The sequence below is a fragment of the Tursiops truncatus genome, chromosome 13, assembly GCF_011762595.2.
Source record: "Tursiops truncatus isolate mTurTru1 chromosome 13, mTurTru1.mat.Y, whole genome shotgun sequence".
Classification (NCBI taxonomy): domain Eukaryota; kingdom Metazoa; phylum Chordata; class Mammalia; order Artiodactyla; family Delphinidae; genus Tursiops; species Tursiops truncatus.
This window is the reverse complement of record NC_047046.1, coordinates 65132523-65156336: the sequence shown is the minus strand read 5'-3', so window position 1 is coordinate 65156336 and position 23814 is coordinate 65132523. Positions and strand designations below refer to the sequence as shown.

Here is a 23814-nt window from a genome sequence, read left to right as displayed (position 1 = left end):
GGTGTAAAACTCTGGATATAACCAAATCTAGGCTTGGCATTCCCCTGGTAGAATTTGAATTTCACTGATCTGTGACATTCTGTTAGGATCTAGAAGGAGTCCTCTGTAACCAATCTTGTGACTTGTCTCTTGTCATGGTATTGAATCGCCTTGTATCTTGAAATGAGAAGGGAGGGAAATGTGTGCAGATGACTTTAAAAGTTCTGAGGGCCCCTCATAGAGGGCATACCTGAAAGCTTCTCTTAGCATCTAAGTTTCTTCTCTTTTAATCTTTCAGTACACAAGGGTCTGGATCCCTGACCCCGATGAAGTGTGGCGCTCAGCTGAATTAACCAAGGACTACAAGGAGGGTGAGAAGAGCCTCCAGCTCCAACTGGAAGATGAAACTGTGAGTGCAGTGCTGGGGGTGGGAGTGCAGAGCTCTCCTGAGCAGGGTTGGATGCTACATTGTGGCTAGAGCGTGTCCTGCACGGTGGAGCTTCTGAGCCCCTGGCGTCCGTTTTGTTGCTGTTGATGGTGATGTATGTGAAAGTTGAAACCGTGAAGCTGCTGAGTGGATGGCCCATTACAAACAAGTGCCCATTGGTGTTAGCAGCTGAGAGATGGTGGGTGACTGAGGCAAGAATCTTCTCGGTGGAGTGGGGGGCACAGGAGGCTTCCCTCCGTGGGGTTGAGGCTCAGTGGGAGGTGAGGGGGAGCCACTTAGCATAAGAGCCAGTGCCTGGTACAGTGGTTGGAGTACCGGCTCTGGACCCAGCCTGCCTGGGTTGGGGTCCTGGCTTGGCCCTTGCTAGCTTTGTGCCCTTGAGCAAGTTAGCAATTTTTCTGTGCCTATTACTTCATCTGTGACATGGGGGTGATAGTTTGTCTAGGGAGCGCATTAGAATAAAATGAGTTACTGTGTGGCATGTACTTAGAGTCGTGCCTGGCAGGTAAGCCCTCATTACATGTTATTTGCTCCAGTGAGAGGTTTTTTTTTTTTTTTTTTTTTTTTTTGGCTGTGTTGGGTCTTTGTTGCTGCGTACGGGCTTTCTCTAGTTGTGGCAAGTGGGAGCTACTCTTCATTGCAGCGCGTGGGCTTCTCATCACGGTGGCTTCTCTTGTTGCGGAGCACGGGCTCTAGGCGCGTGGGCTCCAGTAGCTGTCGCGCATGGGCTTAGTTGCTCCGCGGCATGTGGGATCTTCCCGGACCAGGGCTCGAACCCGTGTCCCCTGCATTGGCAGGCAGATTCTTAACCACTGCGGCACTAGGGAAGCCCCAAGAGTTTTTTCGTTAGTTGATTTTCAGGTGGTTTCGCTCAAAAGGAAGACAAGGTAGTAACCAGGAAATTGTATTCCTTCTAGAAGATCTGATTCAGTTTCCCTTTTCATGAGCCTTTTGTCACTACCCTTCCCTGTGATTTGTGCATTTCATGAATATTTGAAGGCTTGCACTGTGCTGGTCATGGGGGTTTATGGGTGATCGGTTGTGGCCCCGCCATTTGTGGGAGCTCGGTGCTGGAGGGCTCAGTGAACGTGAACACAGAAATACGGGAAAGAGCCTAAGGAGGCTGCAGTAGGCACGGAAGCAGTAGACTAGGTACAGGAGGAAAGTGAGGAGGGAGCTGAGGTGAGGGTGTCCGGGGAGGGGCTGTGGAAAGGAGCCAGCATTGAAGACTCAGGCCCGGGTGGGCGGAGGGGAGCGTCCAGGCAGGAGTTGTGCGCCAGAGCCCCGAGGCCTCAGTGTGTCCCCTTTGAGAGTGTGGAAGGAAGGGAGGCCAGTGCACCTGGAAGCCACTGCAGAAGGGGACAGATGGGACAGCCTGAGGCTGGGGATGCAGGTCGTGCATGCAGGGTTTACAGTAGGGGAGACTGCGAGATGGACAGGCTTTGAACCAAGTGGCCAAAAAAATCAAGATTTGGCTTTGGGATGGGTCAGGTTTGAGGGGCTGCAGAGCTGGCCTGGCCTGGAGTGATTATTGCCTCTCTCTGAACTGCAGGAGCACTGAAACTTTGTCCCCCATCACTTAGCCTTTGATCATTTACTGTCTTACTGTTTTTCCTTCTTCCAAGCTCTTTGGTCCTGTCTTTCTAGGTAGTAATGACCTGCTTGAGAAATGGACCTTGTCTTAATGCTTTGCTCACATGTACTTAACAGTGGGTGGAGATTAACACATTGATTAGTAGGAAGGTTGAACGTCTTCCCCCTCCTAACTTCTGTTTTGTATCAACTTTGAGCACATCCCTTGGTAAACCTGGGACGGTGAGTTGGTTAGTTTGTTAAAAGTTGTTTACACTAAGGTGTGCTCACCTCCCCTTCCCCTTCCTGGCCTGCAGACTTTGCCAGCCTCCTCTTGGTTTTGAGGTGAGAAACAAAATTCCCAACAGATGGAATCATGTTTACCATGTTGAATAACTTTCCACCCCATGCCCAAAACAAAATAAAATTAGTTCACCCACGTGAATGGTGTATCTTCCACTCCAGCAGATTTCATTTCAGTTGATCTTGTAAGTGGGTGGGTGTTTTTTTAAGAGTTGTATGGAGGGAGTGTCTGCTGTGTTGCTAAAACAGAGCAGATGCTTGCCTCCCCAGTGGAGAATGCGTTCTACCCTGCGTGACTAATCCTGGCAGCTGCCCAGGACCCCTCCCCTGCTACATGGCCATCAGCTGTAATCAGAAGAGATGGCTGGGGCTGGAGGTTAGCAGTTCTGGAGAAATAATGGGCTCTGAGCCTCGGACTCTGTCCAGGTTGCTCGTGGGCTGTGGTTTGTCCACTGCTGGCTCTGGGCTGTCATTAGGAGCGACTCAGCTGAGCTGTGGACCAGAGGCAGGAGAACAGAAGTTGGATGGCTGGACTCTGAATGTTTGAAGAAACTCCTCTGTAGCTAAAAGCATCTTTGATGTACCAGGTTGGCTGAAAAATCCACCCTGGAGTCTCTTTCCCCGCCCTCTGCTCCTCCCTCTGAAGTCCAATAGTGTGGGTTTAACTGTATCAGCAAAGGTTGAAAATAAACTAGTTCTCTTCTAAAACAGTAAAGTTCTTAACCTATGGCTTCTACCTTAGCAGTAAGTAACTTGTGTGCTCTGCTCTGTTCAAGGTGCTCAGGCCCCCCAGTGTTCCTCTAAAGATGTTTCTTTTCCCCTGTTGCTTGCTTGCTTCTTCTTTATTTGTTTACTTATTTGGGTAAAATATACAGAACATAAAATTTACCGTGTCGACCATTTTTAAGTGCACAGTTCAGTGGCATGAAATACTTACTCATTGTTGTGCAGCCATCACCACCGTCCATCTCCAGAGCCCTTTTCATCTTGCGAAACTGAAAGTCTGTACCCATTGAATACTAACTCCGTATTTCTCCCTCTACCTGCAGCCCCTGGTAATCCCTGTTCACCTTTGTCTCTGAGTTGGATTCTTCTAGGTACCTCAGAGAAGTGGAATCATATAATACTTGTCCTTTTTTGTCTGGATTGTTTCAGCCCAATGTAAGATGTTTTCTTTTTAAGCCAGTGAGAAGATGGGAAACTTCTTGGGGGAAAAGCATTGTGTCTTCTCTTTTTCTCCCCATGACTGTGAAGGGTGCAAGGTATCTGGGTGTGCCAACCCTTAGCACAGTACCCTCTTTAGACTGGGTAAAGCACCTCAGTGTATGCAGACCTTGGTGATAAATGCAGCTACCTAATTCTTTGTGTGCCGTGGAGCTCTGCCTGGCAGACCTTCTCTCAGTTGTCCCCACTTCCCTTACAAACTGCTCACCTCCTGCCCTCTACTGGCAGGGAAAACTCTCCCCGTTTCCATGGTTTTGCGTTTAAATTCTGTTTTTCCAAACAAGTTTGTATCCCATGTCCAGGGCGAGTACTCCCTGTGTGCAAGGCCCTGGCAGTGTTCATGAGTGAGAGAAGGATGGGGAGATGTGAGCTTTAAGGAGAGCAATGTGCTCTTTCTGTGTCTGTGCATATCCAAGCCTGCTAATGTTTCTGGGGCCAGGGCAAGAATGGGGATGTAGCCTATGTCTGTTTAAATATTAAAAGCATATTTTATCAGAATTATTTAGGTAAATCTGACATTTCTAATTCTTGAAAAAATAAAGCATTTAATATATTAAAAAGAAAGTACTTGAATCTCTACTATTCGGTCTCCATCTAGCTGCCAGTATAAAGAACTGCTACCTTGCATTGGGCATGTCATGTCTGTACCTACATATAAACAAATTTAAGAGGAATGTGACTTGTTCAGTACTGCAGGGTGTTCCTCATAAGTCAGGTTGGCAGTGGTTGCAAATACTGTACTAATTTGTGAGCACCTCTGAAACCACAATTAGAATGTGCAGAGAAGCAAGGCATTGGATATTCGACCCAACTGGGAACCGGTGTTTCATTATGTGAGAATTTTTTTTGCATTTGTGCTATCTGGAAGGAAGGATTAACAAGATAATTTGTCTTTCCTTTTATCTAAACGTCTTTGCTGCCCAATGCCTCCCCACGCTCCAAAGCAGTGTCTGTCTCTGACATTGGTGATGTTATAGCCCACCACACCACCCTTCAAGGTGCCTGGACACATTTGTCTTATTTCAAGGACACAGGGCAAGAGGTGTGCAGAAGCATTTCCCTGGGGCCTGATGGCGTTTGTCACAAGAGTGTATGTTGAGGGTTGCAGATCTCACTGTGTCAGCACTGAACGCTGATCCCAGGTGACAGAGGTACCATGTGTTCTTTAATAAGGTTATATTTTGCATTTGTGATGTTGGAGCCCTTTAAGATGCACGGTCCAGGGAAGGGCCTCTCTTGCTCAGGTCTAAGGATGGTACCAAACATATCAGGGTATTATAGTGAGGAAAGAGCAAACATGGTTCTTCAAGTCAAGAAGAGACAGACTCACAGAAGAGCTAGGACTGTTGTCCTTACACATTGGTGTACTCAGACCACATACCCTGAGAGTGCTCACAGAGCTCACATAAACCCCGTGCACAGAGCTGAGAGTATTTGGTGATACTTCTCTGGTAACAGCAAAGCCTCTTAGTGCACGTGACTTTGATTATTTCTTTTTTCTTCTTGTTTTACTGGTTTTTCCATTCTTTTTTACTTTTGTATTGGTTTATGGATCATCTGATACTTTTTATCTTTATCTTTGTTTTGTTCTCAATTGCTCAGTAATACACCAATGAGACAGTATTACACTTTGTTGATTGGATGGCAAGGATAATAAGGAAGACAATATTTATATCGTACATATGCAAAAAAAGTTTCCTTAAAGTTATAAAATAACACATTGCATATAAATATCTATTGGTAATATTGTTGCCAATACAATTAGTTATCTTGTCTACAGTGGTATTTTTTTAAATTAATATATTGTAAAATACACATAACATAAAATTTACCGTCTTCACCATTTTTAAGAGTACAGTTCAGTGGCATTAAGTACATTTACATTGTTGTGCAATCATCTCTACCATCCATCTCCAGATGGATCTGTGTTACTTAGTTACTATCATTGACCTCTTCCCCTGCTGTATTCATGATCTTTTCCATCAGTTAGGATACTTTGCCTGGCTGCTTCTGCTTAGAGGTTGGTGAAACAGTGATATTTGCCCCCAAGGGACATTTGGCAATGTCTGGATACATTTTTGGTTGTCATGACTGAGGAGGGAGGTCTGCCATTGGCATCTAGTGATAGGTAGAGAGCAGGAATGTTGTTAAGCGGTCCCTCCCCCAAAGAAACAACTATCAGTCCTAAATGGAAACAGTGCCAAAGTTGAGAAACCCTGGTTTAAGCCTGTAGAGGAAATGGTCCTGGACTCGCCATTGCTGAAAGACACCATGTTAAAAGCTAAACTTTTATAACTCCATATTCTAACAGAATGTGTAAATTGTTTTCCCTGAAATAAATTGAAATCAAAAGGTTATTTTTGACTTCACATTTTTATACTGCTGTAATTTTGTTTATAATTTAAACTTCATAATTGCCTATTTTCATTTGTGCTTTTTTTCCTTTAATTACTTGCATCACCATTCATTCATTAGAAACAGTTATTATTGAGCAATTATTATATGCCAGGGTCTGGTTATACAGCAGTGAAAATGGTACATCTGTACCTTTGTGGAGCTTTCAGTCTAACTTATAATGAATGTAATACATACACAAATATAGGCTTTAGAATATGAAAAGTTCAAGGCCAAGAATCTTTAGAAATCCATTAGAAACATGGTAAGGTGCTTGACTCTACCCCACTGCTCCCTCTGTCTTCACTCCCCAACCCCACACACTTTTTTGAAACCCCCTTGGGCAGCTACCTCGGAGTTTCTTGCTGACTTACTAAAGCAGGAACACTTACCATGGTAGAGGTGGCATGCAAACCTTCTACCATGGTTCTCAGCCCCCTTGCAGGTTATGTGGGACCCCATGATTACTTCCGTCCAGAGAGCTCTAGGTAGAATTCCTGTCTGTCACTTCCAGGCAGAAGCATAGAAGAGCCTATGGGAGTTTGCCATGCTCTCTTCTTCCTCTGCCTGGTGACGGTGGAGGCCACGTGTTAATGTCTGGTTGACCTTGTGGAGCAGAGCTTCCATCCCGTCCAGCCTTGGGTACCTAGCATGAATGAGAAAGAAACCTTTGTGGTACTGAGCCGCTGAGATTTCAGGGTTAATTTGTTATTTCTTCATAACCTAACCCTTCCTAACTAAGAAGTTCACATGAGTCACAGAGTATTTTATTTTTCAAGTAATTACATGCCTGTGCTTAGGCCTGGGCTAAGTGATATGAGGTGAAGAATAAGAAGGTTCTTTTTTTGTGTGTGTGCGGTACGCGGGCCTCTCACTGTTGTGGCCTCTCCCGTTGCGGAGCACGGGCTCCGGACGCACAGGCTCAGCGGCCATGGCTCACGGGCCCAGCCGCTCCGCGGCATGTGGGATCTTCCCGGCCCGGGGCACGAACCCGTGTCCCCTGCATCGGCAGGCGGACTCTCAACCACTGCGCCACCAGGGAAGCCCAAGAAGGTGCTTTTTAAGAAGCATGATCTTTTTGGAGACTGGAGAAGATGGAGCTGTAAGATTTAAACACAACTATCACAGAATAAGACACAGCAGAGCATTCATTAAGTGAATGTTTTTTGTATTCGTTTAGGACATAATGTAAACTGGGCTTTTAGTATGTGCTAAATGAACCTGGAACCACACACTTGTTATTATAGTAAGTGTAAGTGGATTCAAGCTTTGAGGTCTCCTATTTTCCAGGAGGATAGCTCAGAAAGAGAACACAGAAGAGAACACACCCACATCCACTGACCTAAGTTAAGTACTTTAGACCAATAAATTTGGAAGGGCCCTTAAAGATTGTTGGGACCAGTCCTCCCATCTTACAATTAGGGAAGCTGTTGTCTGTGGAAATGAAGTGATGGACTCAACACCTCAGAGCAGTTAAGTTCAGTGGTTTTTAAGTTTCGCTGCGTGATAGAAACCCCCGAGGAGCTAAAAAAATTTTTGCAAAGCTCCAGCACAACCAGACTTCTTAAATCAGAGTTTGGGGATGGGACACAGCATAGTATCTTTTTGCAAGCTCCTCATGGGGTTCCAAGGTGCAGGAAGGATTGAGAGCCACTGCTTTAGCTGACAGCCAGGACTTGAATACAGGGTTTAACTCCTAGTCGGTCTCCATTTCTGTGAGCCATGTGGCACCTCAGGGTCAGTACCAACTGCTTGCCTCCTGTTAACTCTGTTTTTACCAGCTTATCTTTTCTCTAGATCTTCTTCTTCTATGGGTAGATAAAGAAAACTTGTTTCTCCTACTCTACCATATATGCTGATTAGTAGCTCCAAATCTTTGTGTTAGGATTTGTCATTTGAAGATGTTTTTATGATTATGTTCTCTTGCTGTGGTACCATGTAACATGGACATGAGTTGAGGTGTGGGAGAGGTCATGAAAAGATCAGACATTTCATTCAACTGGTATTTTTAAGCACCTACTAAGCCTTATAGAATCACAGATCTACTGAGTTTAGAGCAATCTAGACCAACACTCTCCAAGAGAACATTGTGCTACAGTTGGATGTTCTCTATCTGTACTGTCCAGTATGGCAGTCACTAGCCACATGTGGCTATTGGGCCCTTGAAATGTGGCTAGCATGAGAAAGTGAAGTTTTAATCGTATTTAACTTTAATGAATTCAATTTAAATAACCATGTATTGGCAAGTGCAGGTCTAGACCAATCCTCTACCTTATGCCACCCTCTATATTCTCAAGTGTTGTCCAGTATCATTTGCTAGATAGATGGTGACCAGTTGGAGACCCCCACCTGTTCCTGATTCCCAGCTCCTGGCCTTGGAGAGGAGAAGGTCCACTCCAGGTGTGTGACCGAGCATTAATTTTGTGAAGGGTGTTAACATTCAGCCTCCTCTTTACCTCCAAAGACCCAGTTATTATGTAGTGAAGTCTTTTGTGCAGAAAGTTCAATGTCTCTGATCGTGTCATAAACCCTTTAATTTCAAATAAAACCATATTAACCGTAAGTGTTCAACCCTAGCAGCGCTGTTAGAATCAAATACCTGCTAGAGAAAGCAATGTGTTCTTAAGGCTCTCATTCCCTCCCTCCCTCGCCCTGGATATACACAACCCCAGAAGTCTGTAGTTTTAGGATGCTGAGCTTGCAGCTCTCACTTCTTTGCTGCTGCTCTGGGCATTTTTATTCCTTATCAATTTTACTGTAACCAATACCATTGGCTTATTTTTGGACCATGTTTTCACAAAACTGCCTATGCCTTTCCCTCCACACGCTTGGGGGGAGAGTCTTTTGAAGGGAGATTCATCTGAGAAAATATGGAATGCCAGCATTTCTGCCTCAGGGTTTAAAGATACCAGGCTCAGGTCCCAGCTTTCTGATCTGAAAAATGAGGGGTTGTCTGGGGGAGCTCTGTGGCTCTGCACCTGGCTGTCTCTGTGCTGCTTACCAGGGAGGCAGGGTGGAGAGCCATGTGGGAGACCAGAGCAGACGCGCTCCTGCTGGGCAGAGGGACATCCGCATTGGGAAGTCTTTCAGAGGGCTCAGGGAGGAACATCTGGTTAGAGTCCCAGTGACACCACCCACTCTGCTGGAGATGAAGGGGATGAGGGAGCAATTCTAGAGTTTAATGAAATAAAAATCAACTCTCATCAGTCTCCATTTCCCACTTGTTTCCCACCTCTTGGAAATTTTATCTGCATCTTCATGGTAGTTGTTTGCTGGTCTCCTGTATGAAGTAAGTTTGATAAGAATAAAAGAGCCTTTTCACAGAAAGAAAAGAGCCTTGATTAATATTTTAAAAATCCCAACAACAGAAAACTGTACAAAAGAAAACCTCACACAGGTAGCCATTGATATTTTGTTGGGACGTTATTCCAGTCAGACTTTAATATACAGTTTTAAATAAATGGAACCCTATCATAGATTTCATACTGTAACATGCCTTTTGTTAGATGCAGCAGAATGCTGTGGGTAGCTGCCTGACCGTAAATATCGGGCTGTGTCGTGCTTTACTTCTGTATTTACAGCTTCGGGAGTTGATACATTTGCTCATTTGTAAGATTGTCTCCTGGGGCCAAGGAAGAATATATTTATGAAAAATTCTGACAAGGTGTTGCCACCTGCCCTCCAGAAAAGTTAAATCAGTCTGAACCCTTTTTGCCCACACCCATCCTGGGTGTCAGTTTTTATGTACTTTTGCTTAGCTGATGGATAGTGGTGCTAATAATCTTTTATTTGCGTCTCTTTTGTTAATGGTGAAGTTGAATAGTTTTTCACATATCGTCCATTTGTAGTTCTTACTTTGTGACTTGTATTCCGTGCACAATTTTCTGTGAGGGTATTGGTTTTCTTTTTGATTTCTTACAACTCTTTGGATGTTAAGAGTATTCTATTAAATAATGCAGAATAACTGTTCCCTTCTCTCAATTTGCTCTACATATGGTGTGTTTTATGATGGTTTTAAAGTTTTAGGTTATAGTCAAATTAATGAGTATTTCCCTACATTGTTCTGGCTTTTGTCTCACCCCTTTAAAGGTACTTCCTTTCAAAGCTTTTACGAAGATTTGCCCACATTTTCTTATTGGTTTTATTTTTCTTTTTTCATTTAATTTCTATTTTCTTATTGGTTGGTTTTATTTTTCTTTTTTCATTTAATTTTTATTTTTTTCATCTAAAATTTATTTTAATATGAGGGAGAATAGAACATGGACTCAATTTTTTTTTCCTAAATGGCTGCAAGTTTACCTACCACTACTGAAAAATCCCTTTTAACATTAATTTGCTATTTTGATGTCATCATGAATAAATTACCCATACGTGCTTGCATTTATTTCTGGACCTGCTATTTTGTTTCATTTATCTGTCTATTTTTTTTTTTTTTTTGTGGTACGCAGGCCTGTCACTGTTGTGGCCTCTCCCGTTGTGGAGCACAGGATCCGGACGCGCAGGCTCAGTGGCCATGGCTCACGGGCCCAGCCGCTCCACGGCATGTGGGATCTTCCCGAACCGGGGCACGAACCCGTGTCCCCTGCATCGGCAGGCGGACTCTCAACCACTGCGCCACCAGGGAAGCCCTATCTGTCTATTTTAAAACCATTACCACAGTACTTTAATTTAAACCAATGCCATAGTAGCTTTAATAATATACCTTAATATCTGGTAGTACAAGTCCCTCTAAATGTGGGACAGGAGAGAGCACTGAAAGACTTGTATAGAATAGTGATTCTTAAAATATGATCCATAGGGACTTCCCTGGTGGCGCAGTGGTTAAGAATCTGCCTGCCAATGCAGGAGACACGGGTTTGATCCCTGGTCCGGGAAGATCCCACATGCCGCGGAGCAACTAAGCCCGTGCACCACAACTACTGAGCCTGTGCTCTAGAGTCCACGAGCCACGACTACTGAGCCTGTGCTACAACTACTGACGCCCATGCGCCTAGAGCCCGTGCTCCAACACGAGAGAAGCCACCACAATGAGAAACCCGTGCATGGCAAGGAAGAGTAGCCCCCGCTCGCTGTAACTAGAGAAAGCCTGCATGCAGCAGTGAAGACCCAACACAGCCAGAAATAAATAATTAATTAAAAAAAATATGATCCATAGGCCACCAGTACAGAGCTACGTGGGGATTTTTAACAACTGATGTTCCTGGTCCCTGCCCAAGAGCTCCTGAACATAAGTTGTGTTGAGGAAACTTATTTATTTATTTACTTACTTACCTAGCTAGCTAGCTAGCTAGCTAGCTGCGCCGGGTCTTACTTGTGGCATGTGGGATCTTTAGTTGCGGCATGTGAACTCTTAGCTGCAGCATGTGGGATCTAGTTCCCTGACCAGGGATCAAACCTGGGCCCCCTGTATTGGGAGTGCAGAGTCTTAGCCACTAGACCACCAGGGAAGTCCCAAGGAAACTCTTCTTACAAGCTCTCAGATGATTTTTAAGAACACCATAAGAAACTTAACACTCAGATAAAACATGGTAAACAACAGTCAAGTTCCTTCTGTTTAAATATTAAAGAACACTACCTTTTTATTCATTACATCTTTTTTTTTCACACACACACACACACACACACACACACACACACACACACACACTGTATTTTATTTTTACAAGAGATAAACTGACACCAAGCATTGTAAATAGATGACCACAACAAAAGCAACAATGATTATAATTACCAAACACGAAACACACTCATACTATGTCATAATATTGACATTCAGTCCAGTAATCCTCCACTGCAACGGCTCCTTTACTTTGCAGTGAAAATTGATTTGTATACTTTTTACATCTGAGTCCTTGTGGGATTTTTTTTTTATTCAAACAGAAAGTCACAAAAATTATAATCATCCTCATCAGTTCACTCAGTTCCACGTAATTAATTATTTTTTTCATCGTGATCTTTTGTTAGCACTTTTATGAATTCATCAGTTTTCCATTAGAGTTCTGAAAATGCTTATTCATTCAGTTCAGCAGTATAGTCAGTTACCAGAAACGTGTACTTGTCAGGTTCTTTTCCATGAATTCCTTGAAGATGAAACCCTTTTATAGGAACATATTTGCGAAAGCATCAGAGTACACCCAGAACTGTCTGTAAATGACAAAAGACTTAAAAATGACCATGGTTAAAGATTTGATGAAAGTTCATAATAATGCAATTGACAAGAAAATTTAGTTATTTCTGAGATATACGTTTTAAAGTAATAACTAGAATTAGGACTTATAACATTATACCAGAACATACAAGATTTTTAGAAATTTCATGTAGTGTCTGAAACATTTATATTAACATATTTCCATACAAATAACCCAAAGAAAGTTTAGTATTAGTTGTGTTTTTGTTGTTTGTTTGTTTATACTATAGGTTCTTATTAGTCATCAATTTTATACACATCAGTGTATACATGTCAATCCCAATCGCCCAATTCAGCACACCACCATCCCCACCCCACCATGGTTTTCCCCCCTTGGTGTCCATATGTTTGTTCTCTACATCTGTGTCTCGACTTCTGCCCTGCAAACTGGTTCATCTGTACCATTTTTCTAGGTTCCACATACATGCATTAATACACGATATTTGTTTTTCTCTTTGTGACTTCACCCTGTATGACAGTCTCTAGATCCATCCACGTCTCAACAAATGACTCAATTTTGTTCCTTTTTATGACTGAGTAATATTCCATTGTATATATGTACCACAACTTATTTATCCATTCGTCTGTCGATGGGCATCTAGGTTGCTTCCATGACCTGGCTATTGTAAAGAGTGCTGCAATGAACATTGGGGTGCATGTGTCTTTTGGAATTATGGTTTTCTCTGGGTATATGCATAGTAGTGGGATTACTGGATCATATGGTAATTCTATTTTTAGTTTTTTAAGGAACCTCCGTACTGTTCTCCATAGTGGCTGTATCCATTTACATTCCCACCAACAGTGCAAGAGGGTTCCCTTTTCTCCACAACCTCTCTAGCATTTGTTGTTTGTAGATATTCTGAGGATGCCCATTCTAACTGGTGTGAGGTGATACCTCATTGCAGTTTTGATTTGCATTTCTCTAATAATTAGTGATGTTGAGCAGCTTTTCATGTGCTTCTTGGCCACCTGTATGTCTTCTTTGGAGAAATGTCTATTTAGGTCTTCTGCCCATTTTTGGATTGGGTTGTTTTTTTAAATATTGCACTGTATGAGGTGTTTATATATATTGGAGATTAATACTTTGTCCGTTGATTCCTTTGCAAATATTTTCTCCCATTCTGAGAGTTTTTTTTCATCTTGTTTATGGTTTCCTTTGCTGTGCAAAAGCTTTTAAGTTTCATTAGGTCCCATTTATTTTTGTTTTTATTTCCATTACTCTAGGAGGTGGATCAAAAAAGATCCTGCTGTGATTATGTCAAAGAGTGTTCTTCCTATGTTTTCCTCTAAGAGTTTTATAGTGTCTGGTCTTATATTTAGGTATTGAATCCATTTTGAGTTTATTTTTGTGTATGGTGTTAGGGGGTGTTCTAATTTCATTCTTTTACATGTAGCTGTCCAGTTTTCCCAGCACCACTTATTGAAGAGACTGTCTTTTCTCCATTGTATATCTTTGCCTCCTTTGTCATAGATTAGTTGACCATATAGGTGTGTGGATTTATCTCTGGGCTTTCTATCTTGTTCCATTGATTTGTGTTTCTGTTTTTCTGCCAGTACCATATTGTCTTGATTATGGTAGCTTTTAGTATATTCTGAAGTCAGGGAGTCTGCTTACTCCAGTTCCATTTTTTTTCCCTCAAGACTGCTTCAGCTATGCGGGGTCTTTTCTGTCTCCATACAAATTTTAAGGTGATTTGTTCTAGTTCCGTAAAAAATGCCATTGGTAATTTGACAGGGATTTCATTGAATCTCTAGATTGCTTTGGGTAGTATAGTCATTTTCACAATATTGATTCTTCCAATCCAAGAACATAGTATATCTCTCCATCTGTTGGTATCACCTTTAATTTCTTTCATCAGTGTCTTATAGTTTTCTGCATACAGGTCTTTTGTCTCCCTAGGTAGGTTTATTCCTAGATATTTTATTCTTTTTGTTGCAATGGTAAATGCGAGTGTTTCCATAATTTCTCTTTCAGATTTTTCATCATTAGTGTATAGGAATGCCAGAGATTTCTGTGCATTAATTTTGTATCCTGCAACTTTACCAAATTCATTGATTAGCTCTAGTAGTTTTCTGGTGGCATCTTTAGGATTCTCTATGTATAGTATCATGTGATCTGCAAACAGGGACAGTTTTACTTCTTCTTTTCCAATTTGTATTCCTTTTATTTCTTTTTCTTCTCTGATGCCATGGCTAGGACGTCCAAAACTATGTTGAATAATGGTGGTGAGAGTGGACATCCTTGTCTTGTTCCTGATCTTAGAGGAAATGCTTTCAGTTTTTCACCATTGAGAATGATGTTTGCTGTGGGTTTATCGTATATGGCCTTTATTATGTTGAGGTAGGTTCCTTCTGTGCCCACTTTCTGGAGAGTTTTTATCATAAATAGGTGTTGAATTTTGTCAAAAGCTTTATCTGCATCTATTGTGATGAACATATGGTTTTTATTCTTCAATTTGTTAATATGGTGTATCACATTGATTGATTTGTATGTATTGAAGAATCCTTGCATCCCTGGGATAAATCCCACTTGACCATGGTGTATGATCCTTTTAATGTATTGTTGGATTCTGTTTGCTAGTATTTTGTTGAGGATTTTTGCATCTATATTCATCAGTGATATTGGTCTGTAATATCCTTTTTTTGTAGTATCTTTATCTGGTTTTGGTATTAGGGTGATGGTGACCTCATAGAATGAGTTTGGGAGTGCTCCTTCCTCTGCAATTGTTTGGAAGAGTTTGAGAAGGGTGGGTGTTAGCTCTTCTCTAAATGTTTGATAGCATTCACCTGTGAAGCCATCTGATCTGAACTTTTGTTCGTTGGAAGATTTTTACTTTATTTTATTTATTTATTTATTTTGTTTTTGTTTTTTTGCGGTATGCGGGCCTCTCACTGTTGTGGACTCTCCCGTTGCAGAGCACAGGCTCCAGACGCACAGGCTCAGTGGCCATGGCTCACGGGCCCAGCCGCTCCTTGGCATGTGGGATCTTCCCGGACCGGGGAACGAACTCGTATCCCCTGCATCGGCAGGCGGACTCTCAACCACTGCGCCACCAGGGAAGCCCTTGTTGGAAGATTTTTAATCACAGTTTCAATTTCATTACTTGTGATTGGTCTGTTCATATTTTCTGTTTCTTCCTGGTTCAGTCCTGGAAGGTTATACCTATCTAAGAATTTGGCCATTTCTTCCAGGTTGTCCATTTTATTGGCCTAGAGTTGCTTGTAGTAGTCTCTTAGGGTGCTTTGTATTTCTGCGGTGTCTGTTGTTACTTCTCCTTTTTCATTTCTAATTTTATTGTTTTGAGTCCTCTCTCTCTTTTTCTTGATGAGTCTGGCTAATGGTTTATCAGTTTTGTTTTTCTTCTCAAAGAACCAGATTTTAGTTGTATTGATCTTTGCTATTGTTTTCTTTGTTTCTATTTCATTTATTTCTGCTCTGATCTTTATGATTTCTTTCCTTCTGCTAACTTTGGGTTCTGTTTGTTCTTCTTTCTCTAGTTTCTTTAGGTGTAAGGTTAGATTGTTTATTTGAGATTTTTCTTGTTTCTTGAGGTAGGCTTGTATAGCTATAAACTTCCCTCTTAGAACTGCTTTTGCTGCATCTCATAGGTTTTGGATTGTCGTGTTTTCATTGTCATTTGTCTCTAGGTGTTTTTTGATTTCCTCTTTGATTTCTTCAGTGATCTCTTGGTTATTTAGTAACGTATTGTTCAGCCTCCATATATTTGTGTTTTTTACGTTTTTTACCCCGTAATTCATTTCTAACCTCATAGCATTATGGTCAGAAAAGATGCTTGATATGATTTCAATTTTCTTAAATTTGCTGAGGCTTGATTTGTGACCCAAGATGTGATCTATCCTGGAGAATGTTCCATGTGCACTTGAGAAGAAAGTGTAATCTGCTGTTTTTGGCTAGAATGTCCTATAAATATCAATTAAATCTACCTGGTTTATTGTGTCATTTAAACCTTCTGTTTCCTTATTTATTTTCATTCTGGATGATCTGTCCATTGGTTTAAGTGAGGTGTTGAAGTCCCCCACTATTATTGTGTTACTGTCAATTTCGTCTTTTATAGCTGTTATCGGTTGCCTTATGTATTGAGGTCCTCCTATGTTGGGTGCATATATATTTATAATTGTTATATATTCTTCTTGGATTGATCCCTTGATCATTATGTAGTGTCCTTCCTTGTCTCTTGTAACATTCCTTATTTTAAAGTCTATTTCATCTGATATGAGTATAGCTACTCCAGCTTTCTTTTGATTTCCATTTGTATGGAATATCTTTTTCCATCCCCTCACTTTCAATCTGTATGTGTCTGTAGGTCTGAAGTGGGTCTCTTGTAGACAGCATATAGATGGGTCTTGTTTCTGTATCCATTCAGCAAGCCTGTGTCTTTTGGTTGGAGCATTTAATCCATTCACGTTTATGGTAATTATCGATATGTATGTTCCTATGACCATTTTCTTAATTGTTTTGGGTTTGTTTTTGTAGGTCCTTTTCTTCTCTTGTGTTTCCCACTTAGAGAAGTTCCCTTAGCATTTGTCGTAGAGCTCGTTTGGTGGTGCTGAATTCTCTTAGCTTTTGCTTGTCTGTAAAGCTTTTGATTTCTCCATCAAATCTGAATGAGATCCTTGCTGGATAGAGTAATCTTGGTTGTAGTTTCTTCCCTTTCATCACTTTAAGTATATCATATCACTCCCTTCTGGCTTGTAGAGTTTCTACTGAGAAATCAGCTGTTAACCTTATGGGAGCTTCCTTGTGTGTTATTTGTCATTTTTCCCTTGCTGCTTTCAGTAATTTTTCTTTGTCTTTAATTTTTCTCAGTTTGATTACTGTGTGTCTCGGCGTGTTTCCCTTTGGGTTTATCCTGTATGGGACTCGCTGCGCTTCTTGGACTTGGGTGGCTATTTCCTTTCCCATGTTAGGGAAGTTTTCGACTATAATCTCCAAATATTTTCTCTGGTTCTTTGTGTATCTCTTCTCCTTCTGGGACCCCTATAATGCGAATGTTGTTGCGTTTAATGTTGTCCCAGAGGTCTCTTAGGCTGTCTTCATTTCTTTTCATTCTTTTTTCTTTATTCTGTTCCGCGGCAGTGAATTCCACCATTCTGTCTTCCAGGTCACTTATCCGTTCTTTTGCCTCAGTATTCTGCTATTGATTCCTTCTAGTGTAGTTTTCATTTCAGTTATTGTACTGTTCATCTCTGTTTGTTTGTTCTTTAAATCTTCTAGGTCTTTGTTAAACATTTCTTGCATCTTCTCGATCTTTGCCTCCATTCTTTTTCGAGGTTCTGGATCATCTTCACTATCAGTATTCTTAATTCTTTTTCTGGAAGGTTGCCTATCACCACTTCATTTAGTTGTTTTCTGGGGTTTTATCTTGTTCCTTCATCTGGTACATAGCCTGCTGCCTTTTGATCTTGTCTTTCTGTGAATGTGGTTTTTTGTTCCACAGGCTGCAGGACTGTAGTTCTTCTTGCTTCTGCTGTCTGCCCTCTTGTGGATGAGGCTGTCTAAGAGGCTTGATGGGAGGGACTGGTGGTGGGTAGAGCTGACTGTTCTTAATTACATCTTTGTATTAATTACGTGTGTACAGGTGTCAGTTATATATCCTGTCACTAAACATATTTTGAGTATTTATGTAGTCCAAGTGCTATGTATGCTGAGAGTACAAGGATAACACCTTGTATTTGAGATTTGACTGTACGATGTGTGGTCATAGGCCCTAATTACACACACACACACACACACACACACACACACACACACACACACACACACACACACACACACACACACACACACACCAAGCTCCTATTATACTCTAGGTTAAAGTAAAATTACTGCTCACAGTTAGGTTGGGGAAAAATATGTGGACAACTTGAATGGAATTATGGAGAGCAGTTTGCTAGTTGTAAGGTAATCCAAAAAAAAAAGTGAGTGCGTTGGATGATGGGAGAGAGAGTAAAGAAACAGCAGCATCACATTGGGCAAACCAAAGAAGCTTTCCTGGATGGCAGAAAGAACAGTACAGCAGCTAGAATTAAAGACTCAGTATTTTTGCATTGAGAAGCAGAAGAACACTTTATTAAATCTACCTGTGCTTCCTGAATTTCTCATGTCATTCAGTCTTTTACCTTGATACACTGGGATTATGTTATCAGCAAATTTTCTACCTGAGCTTGTCACTTATGGCAACACAGGTATTTTGTTCAACTCGCTTTGTTTAAAACGTGTTATTTATCTTCACTTACGATCATGTTAGGGTAGCCATCCTAGCCAACAAGACAGGACATTGAATACCGGCTAAATGCTTCATAACTGTGCCTTTTTGTGTTTGTCACTTGCCTTTCCTTAGATTCGGGAATACCCCATTGATGTCCAAAGCAACCAGCTTCCCTTCCTGCGGAATCCAGATATCCTGGTGGGAGAAAATGACCTAACTGCCCTTAGCTATCTACATGAGCCTGCAGTTTTGCATAACTTAAAGGTCCGTTTCCTGGAGTCCAACCATATCTACACTTACTGTGGTAAGTGGGGTATCTATTGGCTGTGTGTGTTTGAAAGTGCTTATAGTCTTTAGACTTTACCTGTTAAACTCCAGTGGTTAAGAATCCTACTTTCACTCTCATTATAAGTGCCTCTCACCTGAGACCCTTGAAATGTTTGCAGTCAGTGAATGTGGCTTAATTAGGCTGCCATACCTCTCTGTGGGAGGACTGGTGTTAATCACAGCTCAAGCAGGGAAGAATTGGGCCACACCTTGTGGCTTGATGGTCAGGCACATTCCTGGAATCAGTAGGAAAGCAGTAAATCCACCCCAATGTGCCAGCTCAGGCATTTGCTCTCACTGTGGAGCGCACTGACGCAAATGTACAGCTGGCTTGTTTTTGTTTTTTATTGACTTTTTATTTTATATTGGAGTATAGGTGATTAATAACGTGCTAGTTTCAGGTGTACAGCGAAGTGATTTAGTTATACGTATATGTGTATCTCTTCTTTTTCAAATTCTTTTCCCCTTTAGGTTGTTACATAGTATTGAGCAGAGTTCCCTGTGCTATAAGTAGGTCCTTGTTTGTTATCCATTTTAAATATAGCATTGTGTACGTGTCAGTCCCAGACCCCCTATCTCTCCCCACCACACTTCCTTCTGGTAACTGTGAGTTGATTCTCCAAGTCTGTGAGTCTGTTTCTGTTTTGTAAATAACTTCATTTGTACCCTTTTTTTTTTTAAGATTCTGTGTATAAGCGATATCATGATATTTGTCTTTCTCTGTCTGACTTACTTCATTCAGTATGACAGTCTCTGTGTCCATCCATGTTGCTGCACATGGCATTATTTCATTCTTTTTATGGCTGAGTAATATTCCATTGTATATATGTACCACATCTTCTTTACCCATTCTTCTATCGATGGACATTTAGGTTGCTTCCATGTCTTGGCTATCATAAACTGCAGTGAACATTGGGGCGCATGTTTTTGTTTTCTGCTTGAGAAAGGGTTGCCTTTCTGTCTGACCCTCTCACTTGCCCACGTGCAAACATGTGCATGATGAATATTTGTTGAATTCATGATCAGAAACCATGACAAATGCTTTTTTAAATTTACTTTTTAATTGAAATATAATTGATTTACAATCTTGTGTTAATTTCTATATCCTGGTTTATCCCAGGATATTGAATATAGTTCCCTGTGCTATGCAGTAGGACCTTGTTATTTATCCATTCTATATGTAGTCGTTTGCATCTACTAACCCCAAATTCCCATTCCATCCCTCCCCCACCCCACTCCCCCTTGGCAACCACAAGTCTGTCCTCTACATATGTGAGTCTTTTTCTGTTTCATAGGTAGGTTCATTTGTGCCACATTTTAGATTCCACATATAAGTGATATCATATGGTATTTGTCTTTCTGACTTCACTTAGTATGATAATCTCTGTTTGCATCTATGTTGCTGCAAATGGCATTATTTCGTTCTTTTTTATGGCTGAGTAGTATTCATATATATACACACACACATACACACACACACAAATACATAAACACACATACACACAGACACACCCCACATCATCTTTATCCATTCATCTGTTGATGGACATTTAGGTTGTTTCCATGTCTTGGCTGTTGTAGATAGTGCTTCTATGAACATAGGGGTGCATGTATCTTTTTGACTTACAGTTTTGTCTGTATATATGCCCAGGAGTGGGGTTGCTGGATCATGTGGTAATTCTATTTTTAGTTTTCTGAGGAACCTGCATACTGTTCTCCATAGTGGCTGCACCAACTTACATTCCCACCAACAGTGTAGGAGGGTTCCCTTTTCTCCATACATCTCCAGCATTTGTTATTAGTAGACTTTTTAATGGTGGCCATTCTGACTGGTATGAGGTGGTGCCTCACTGTAGTTTTGATTTGCATTTCTCTCATAATTAGCGATGTTGAGCAGCTTTTCATGTGCCTATTGGTCATCTGTATGTCTTCTTTGGTGAAATGCCTATTTAGGTCTTCTGCCCATTTTTTGATTGGGTTGTCTGTTTTTCTGTTGTTGAGTTGTATGAGCTCTATGTATATTTTGGAAATTAAGCCCTTGTTGATTGCATTGTTTGCAAGTATTTTCTCCCATTCTGTAGGTTGTCTTGTCTTTTCTTTTTTATGGTTTCCTTTGCTGTGCAAAAGCTTGTGAGTTTGATTAGGTCCCATTTGTTTATTTTTGTTTTTATTTCTATTGTCTTGGGAGACTGACCCAAGAAAACATTGGTATGATTTATGTGCCATGACAGATGCTTTAAAGAAATGTCCTAAAATTTCTCTCACATTTTTCTTGAAATTTCTCAATTTCCCCCATCCCACATTTTGGCTTCTCTTTTTTAGACTGTTGTTAAGTGCTATGGTGAAAACAAGAACCCTAGTTTGAGGGGCAAAGCATTTTAGGATCTGGTTGCAGAGGCAGCTGAGGGCTTCTTTGTGGGGGGTTGTCCCATTTGTCCTTCAGTGCCTTGGTCTTATCTGTGATCCTAGGTGAGCCCTCAGGGGGTCAGGGTTCTTTTCATTGTGATATCCCACTTTGGTTTGGAATTGGCCAGCTGGCTGCTAAGTTAGGGTGAGCTTCTATGCCAGATTTCGGGAGCTGGAAATACCATGTTGATTTCAGTGCTTGAGGGAGTTTCCCAAAGCTCCTTTCCCCCAGTTGTTAGTGAGAGTTTTATTTGAAAGAAGCCCTCAGTAAGTGGGGTTTTTTTTTTTTTTTTCCAAAAGATTTTTGAAAATCTCCCTTTTTGGAGAAAGGGATAAATGACCACCAGCTTCGCTTTTTACAGGCATCCCTTCTAAGAGAGGTCCGGGTGTCTGCATGCATCTATCCAAGCGTACCTTGGCTCTTCCAGCTTCAGCCTTCAGAGTGACTGATGGAGCGCAGAATTCTAAGTCATCAAGAAGCACTCTTACCTGCTGTGGAGGGGGCTGAGACATTTTAGGAAAATGTGTGACCTCAGAGTAAAATATCAAAATTTGAATGGGATGAATTAGGGTTTTAGACAACTCTCAATAACCAGTAGAACATGAGAGGCTGTTTTTACGGCGAATGACTTGGAGAATTCTCTTATTAATTGGAGTTTTTCTCAGTTCTGGGCCTTATTTTTCATTCCAGGTTGTATTTTCAGGAAAACTTTCATCTGGAGAGGACTTTGTCTTTGTCTTTTTCCTCTCCTTGCCCTTTCTTCTTTACTTGGGCAATGTGGTTTATTAAGTTTCACGTTTCTTTCTCTCTCTCTCTCCTTCTCTCTCGTATTTTTTCCCTTTTTAATAGACTTTACGTTTTACAGCAATTTTAGGCTGAGAGCAAAACTGAGTGGAAGGTACACAGACTTCCCATATAACCCCTTTCGCAACACATGCAGAGCCTTCCCCACTATCACCATTCTGCTCAAGAGTGAAACATTTGTTAAAATTGATGAACCCACAATGACACATCGCTATCACCCGAAGTCCATAGTTCACATTAGGCCGCTCTTGGTGTTGTGTGTTCTGCGGGTTTAGACAAATGTATAATGACATGTAGCCACCGTTATGGTATCATAACAGTAGTTTCACTGCCCTAAAAGTCATCTGTGCTCTGCCTGTTCATCCCTCTCTCCCCGCTAACCCCTGGCAACAACTGAGTTTTTATACTGTCTCTATAGTTTTGCCTTTATAGAATATCATATGGTGTAGTTACAGTGTGTAGCCTTTTCGAATTGGCTTCTTTCACCTAGTAATATGTATTTAAGTTTTCTCCATGTCTTTTCACATCTTGATAGATCATTTCTTTATAACACTGATATTCCATTATTCAATGTACCACAGTTTGTCCATTCACCTACTGTAGAACATCGTTGCTTCTGGGTTTTGGCAATCATGAATATAGCTGTTATAAACATCCACGTGCAGGTTTCTGTGTGGATATGTTTTCGACTCCTTTAGCTAAATACCAAGGAGTGTGATTATTGGATCATATGGTAAGATTATGTTTAGTTTCATAAGGAGCTTCCAAAGTGGCTGTGCCCTTTTGCATTACCGCCAGTGATGAAATAAGAGTTCCCTTTGCTCCACATCCTCGCCAGCATTTGACCTTGCCGGTGTTCTGGATTTGGGCCATGCTAATAGGTGTATAGTGGTATCTCATTGGTGTTTCAGTCTGCATTTCCCTAATGACTTACGATGTGGAGCATCTTTTCCCATGCTTATTTGCCATCTCTGTATCTTCTTTGGTGAGGTGTTTGTTTAGGTCTTTTGCCTGTTTTTTAATTAGATGGTTCATTCCCTTACTGTTGGGTTTTAAGAGCTCTTTGTATATTTTGGGTAACAGTCCTTTATCAGATATGTCTGTGGCTTGTCTTCTCATTCTCTTGACTGTGCTTCTTTTCAAACACCAGAAGGGAGCACAATGTAGGCGCTCTCCCATCTTGGCAGGGACCCTTTGCATTCTTGCCTTCTCTTCCCCAGATGACTGGAAAAGCTCACATTTTTTTGTACCCATCAGTGGTTCCCTTGAGATCCAGAATATGTTTATATGAAAGAAAAAAGCAAGAATTTGTCTTATCTTGAATACTGAATTTGTTTTTTTTCTCGCTCTTCACATTCTCAAATATCAATTTACCTTGCCCTTCCGTAAAAGATCTTCAGGGTGAGAGGATTTGCTAACTCCTCATTCAACATGTAGTTATTGAGTCCACCATTGCAATATGTCCTTTTGGGGACACGAGATGGGAAAAACAGTGGAGTGAAAGATAATGCATGATATAGTGTGATGTGAGACAATAAAAAATAGCCAACACTCAGTGCTTACTGTGCAAATCTGAATGGTATGAATGTTCTGTTAATCATTTTACCCTCAGGATAACCAGGGAAATGCAATTATTATCCCCATTTTGCAGTCTAGGAAACTAAGGCACTCAGAGGTTAAGTAATTTGGCAAAGTCACACAATTAATGATCAGCTGACGCATGGCACAGGGAGATCAGCTCGGTGCTTTGTGACCACCTAGAGGGGTGAGATAGGGAGGGTGGGAGGGAGACACAAGAGGGAGGGGATATGGGGATATATGTACACGTATAGCTGATTCACTTTGTTATACAGCAGAAACCAACACAACATTGTAAAGCATTTATACTCCAGTAAAGATGTTAAAAAATAAATACATAAAAAGTAACCGGCTGAGCCGA

At 41.2% G+C, this 23814-nt stretch overlaps 1 protein-coding gene across 3 annotated transcripts in view; it reads left to right on the top strand.

The window, feature by feature from the left end:
• MYO5B (myosin VB) overlaps positions 1–23814 on the top strand; it is a 382756-nt gene that overhangs the window by 155053 nt on the left and 203889 nt on the right. For all 3 annotated transcript variants that reach the window (XM_033837739.2, XM_033837736.2, XM_033837737.2), the window contains exons 2-3: positions 278–388; positions 18470–18641. In XM_033837739.2, the coding sequence (XP_033693630.1) occupies positions 278–388; positions 18470–18641 (283 nt within the window). The remainder of the gene's footprint in view (positions 1–277; positions 389–18469; positions 18642–23814) is intronic.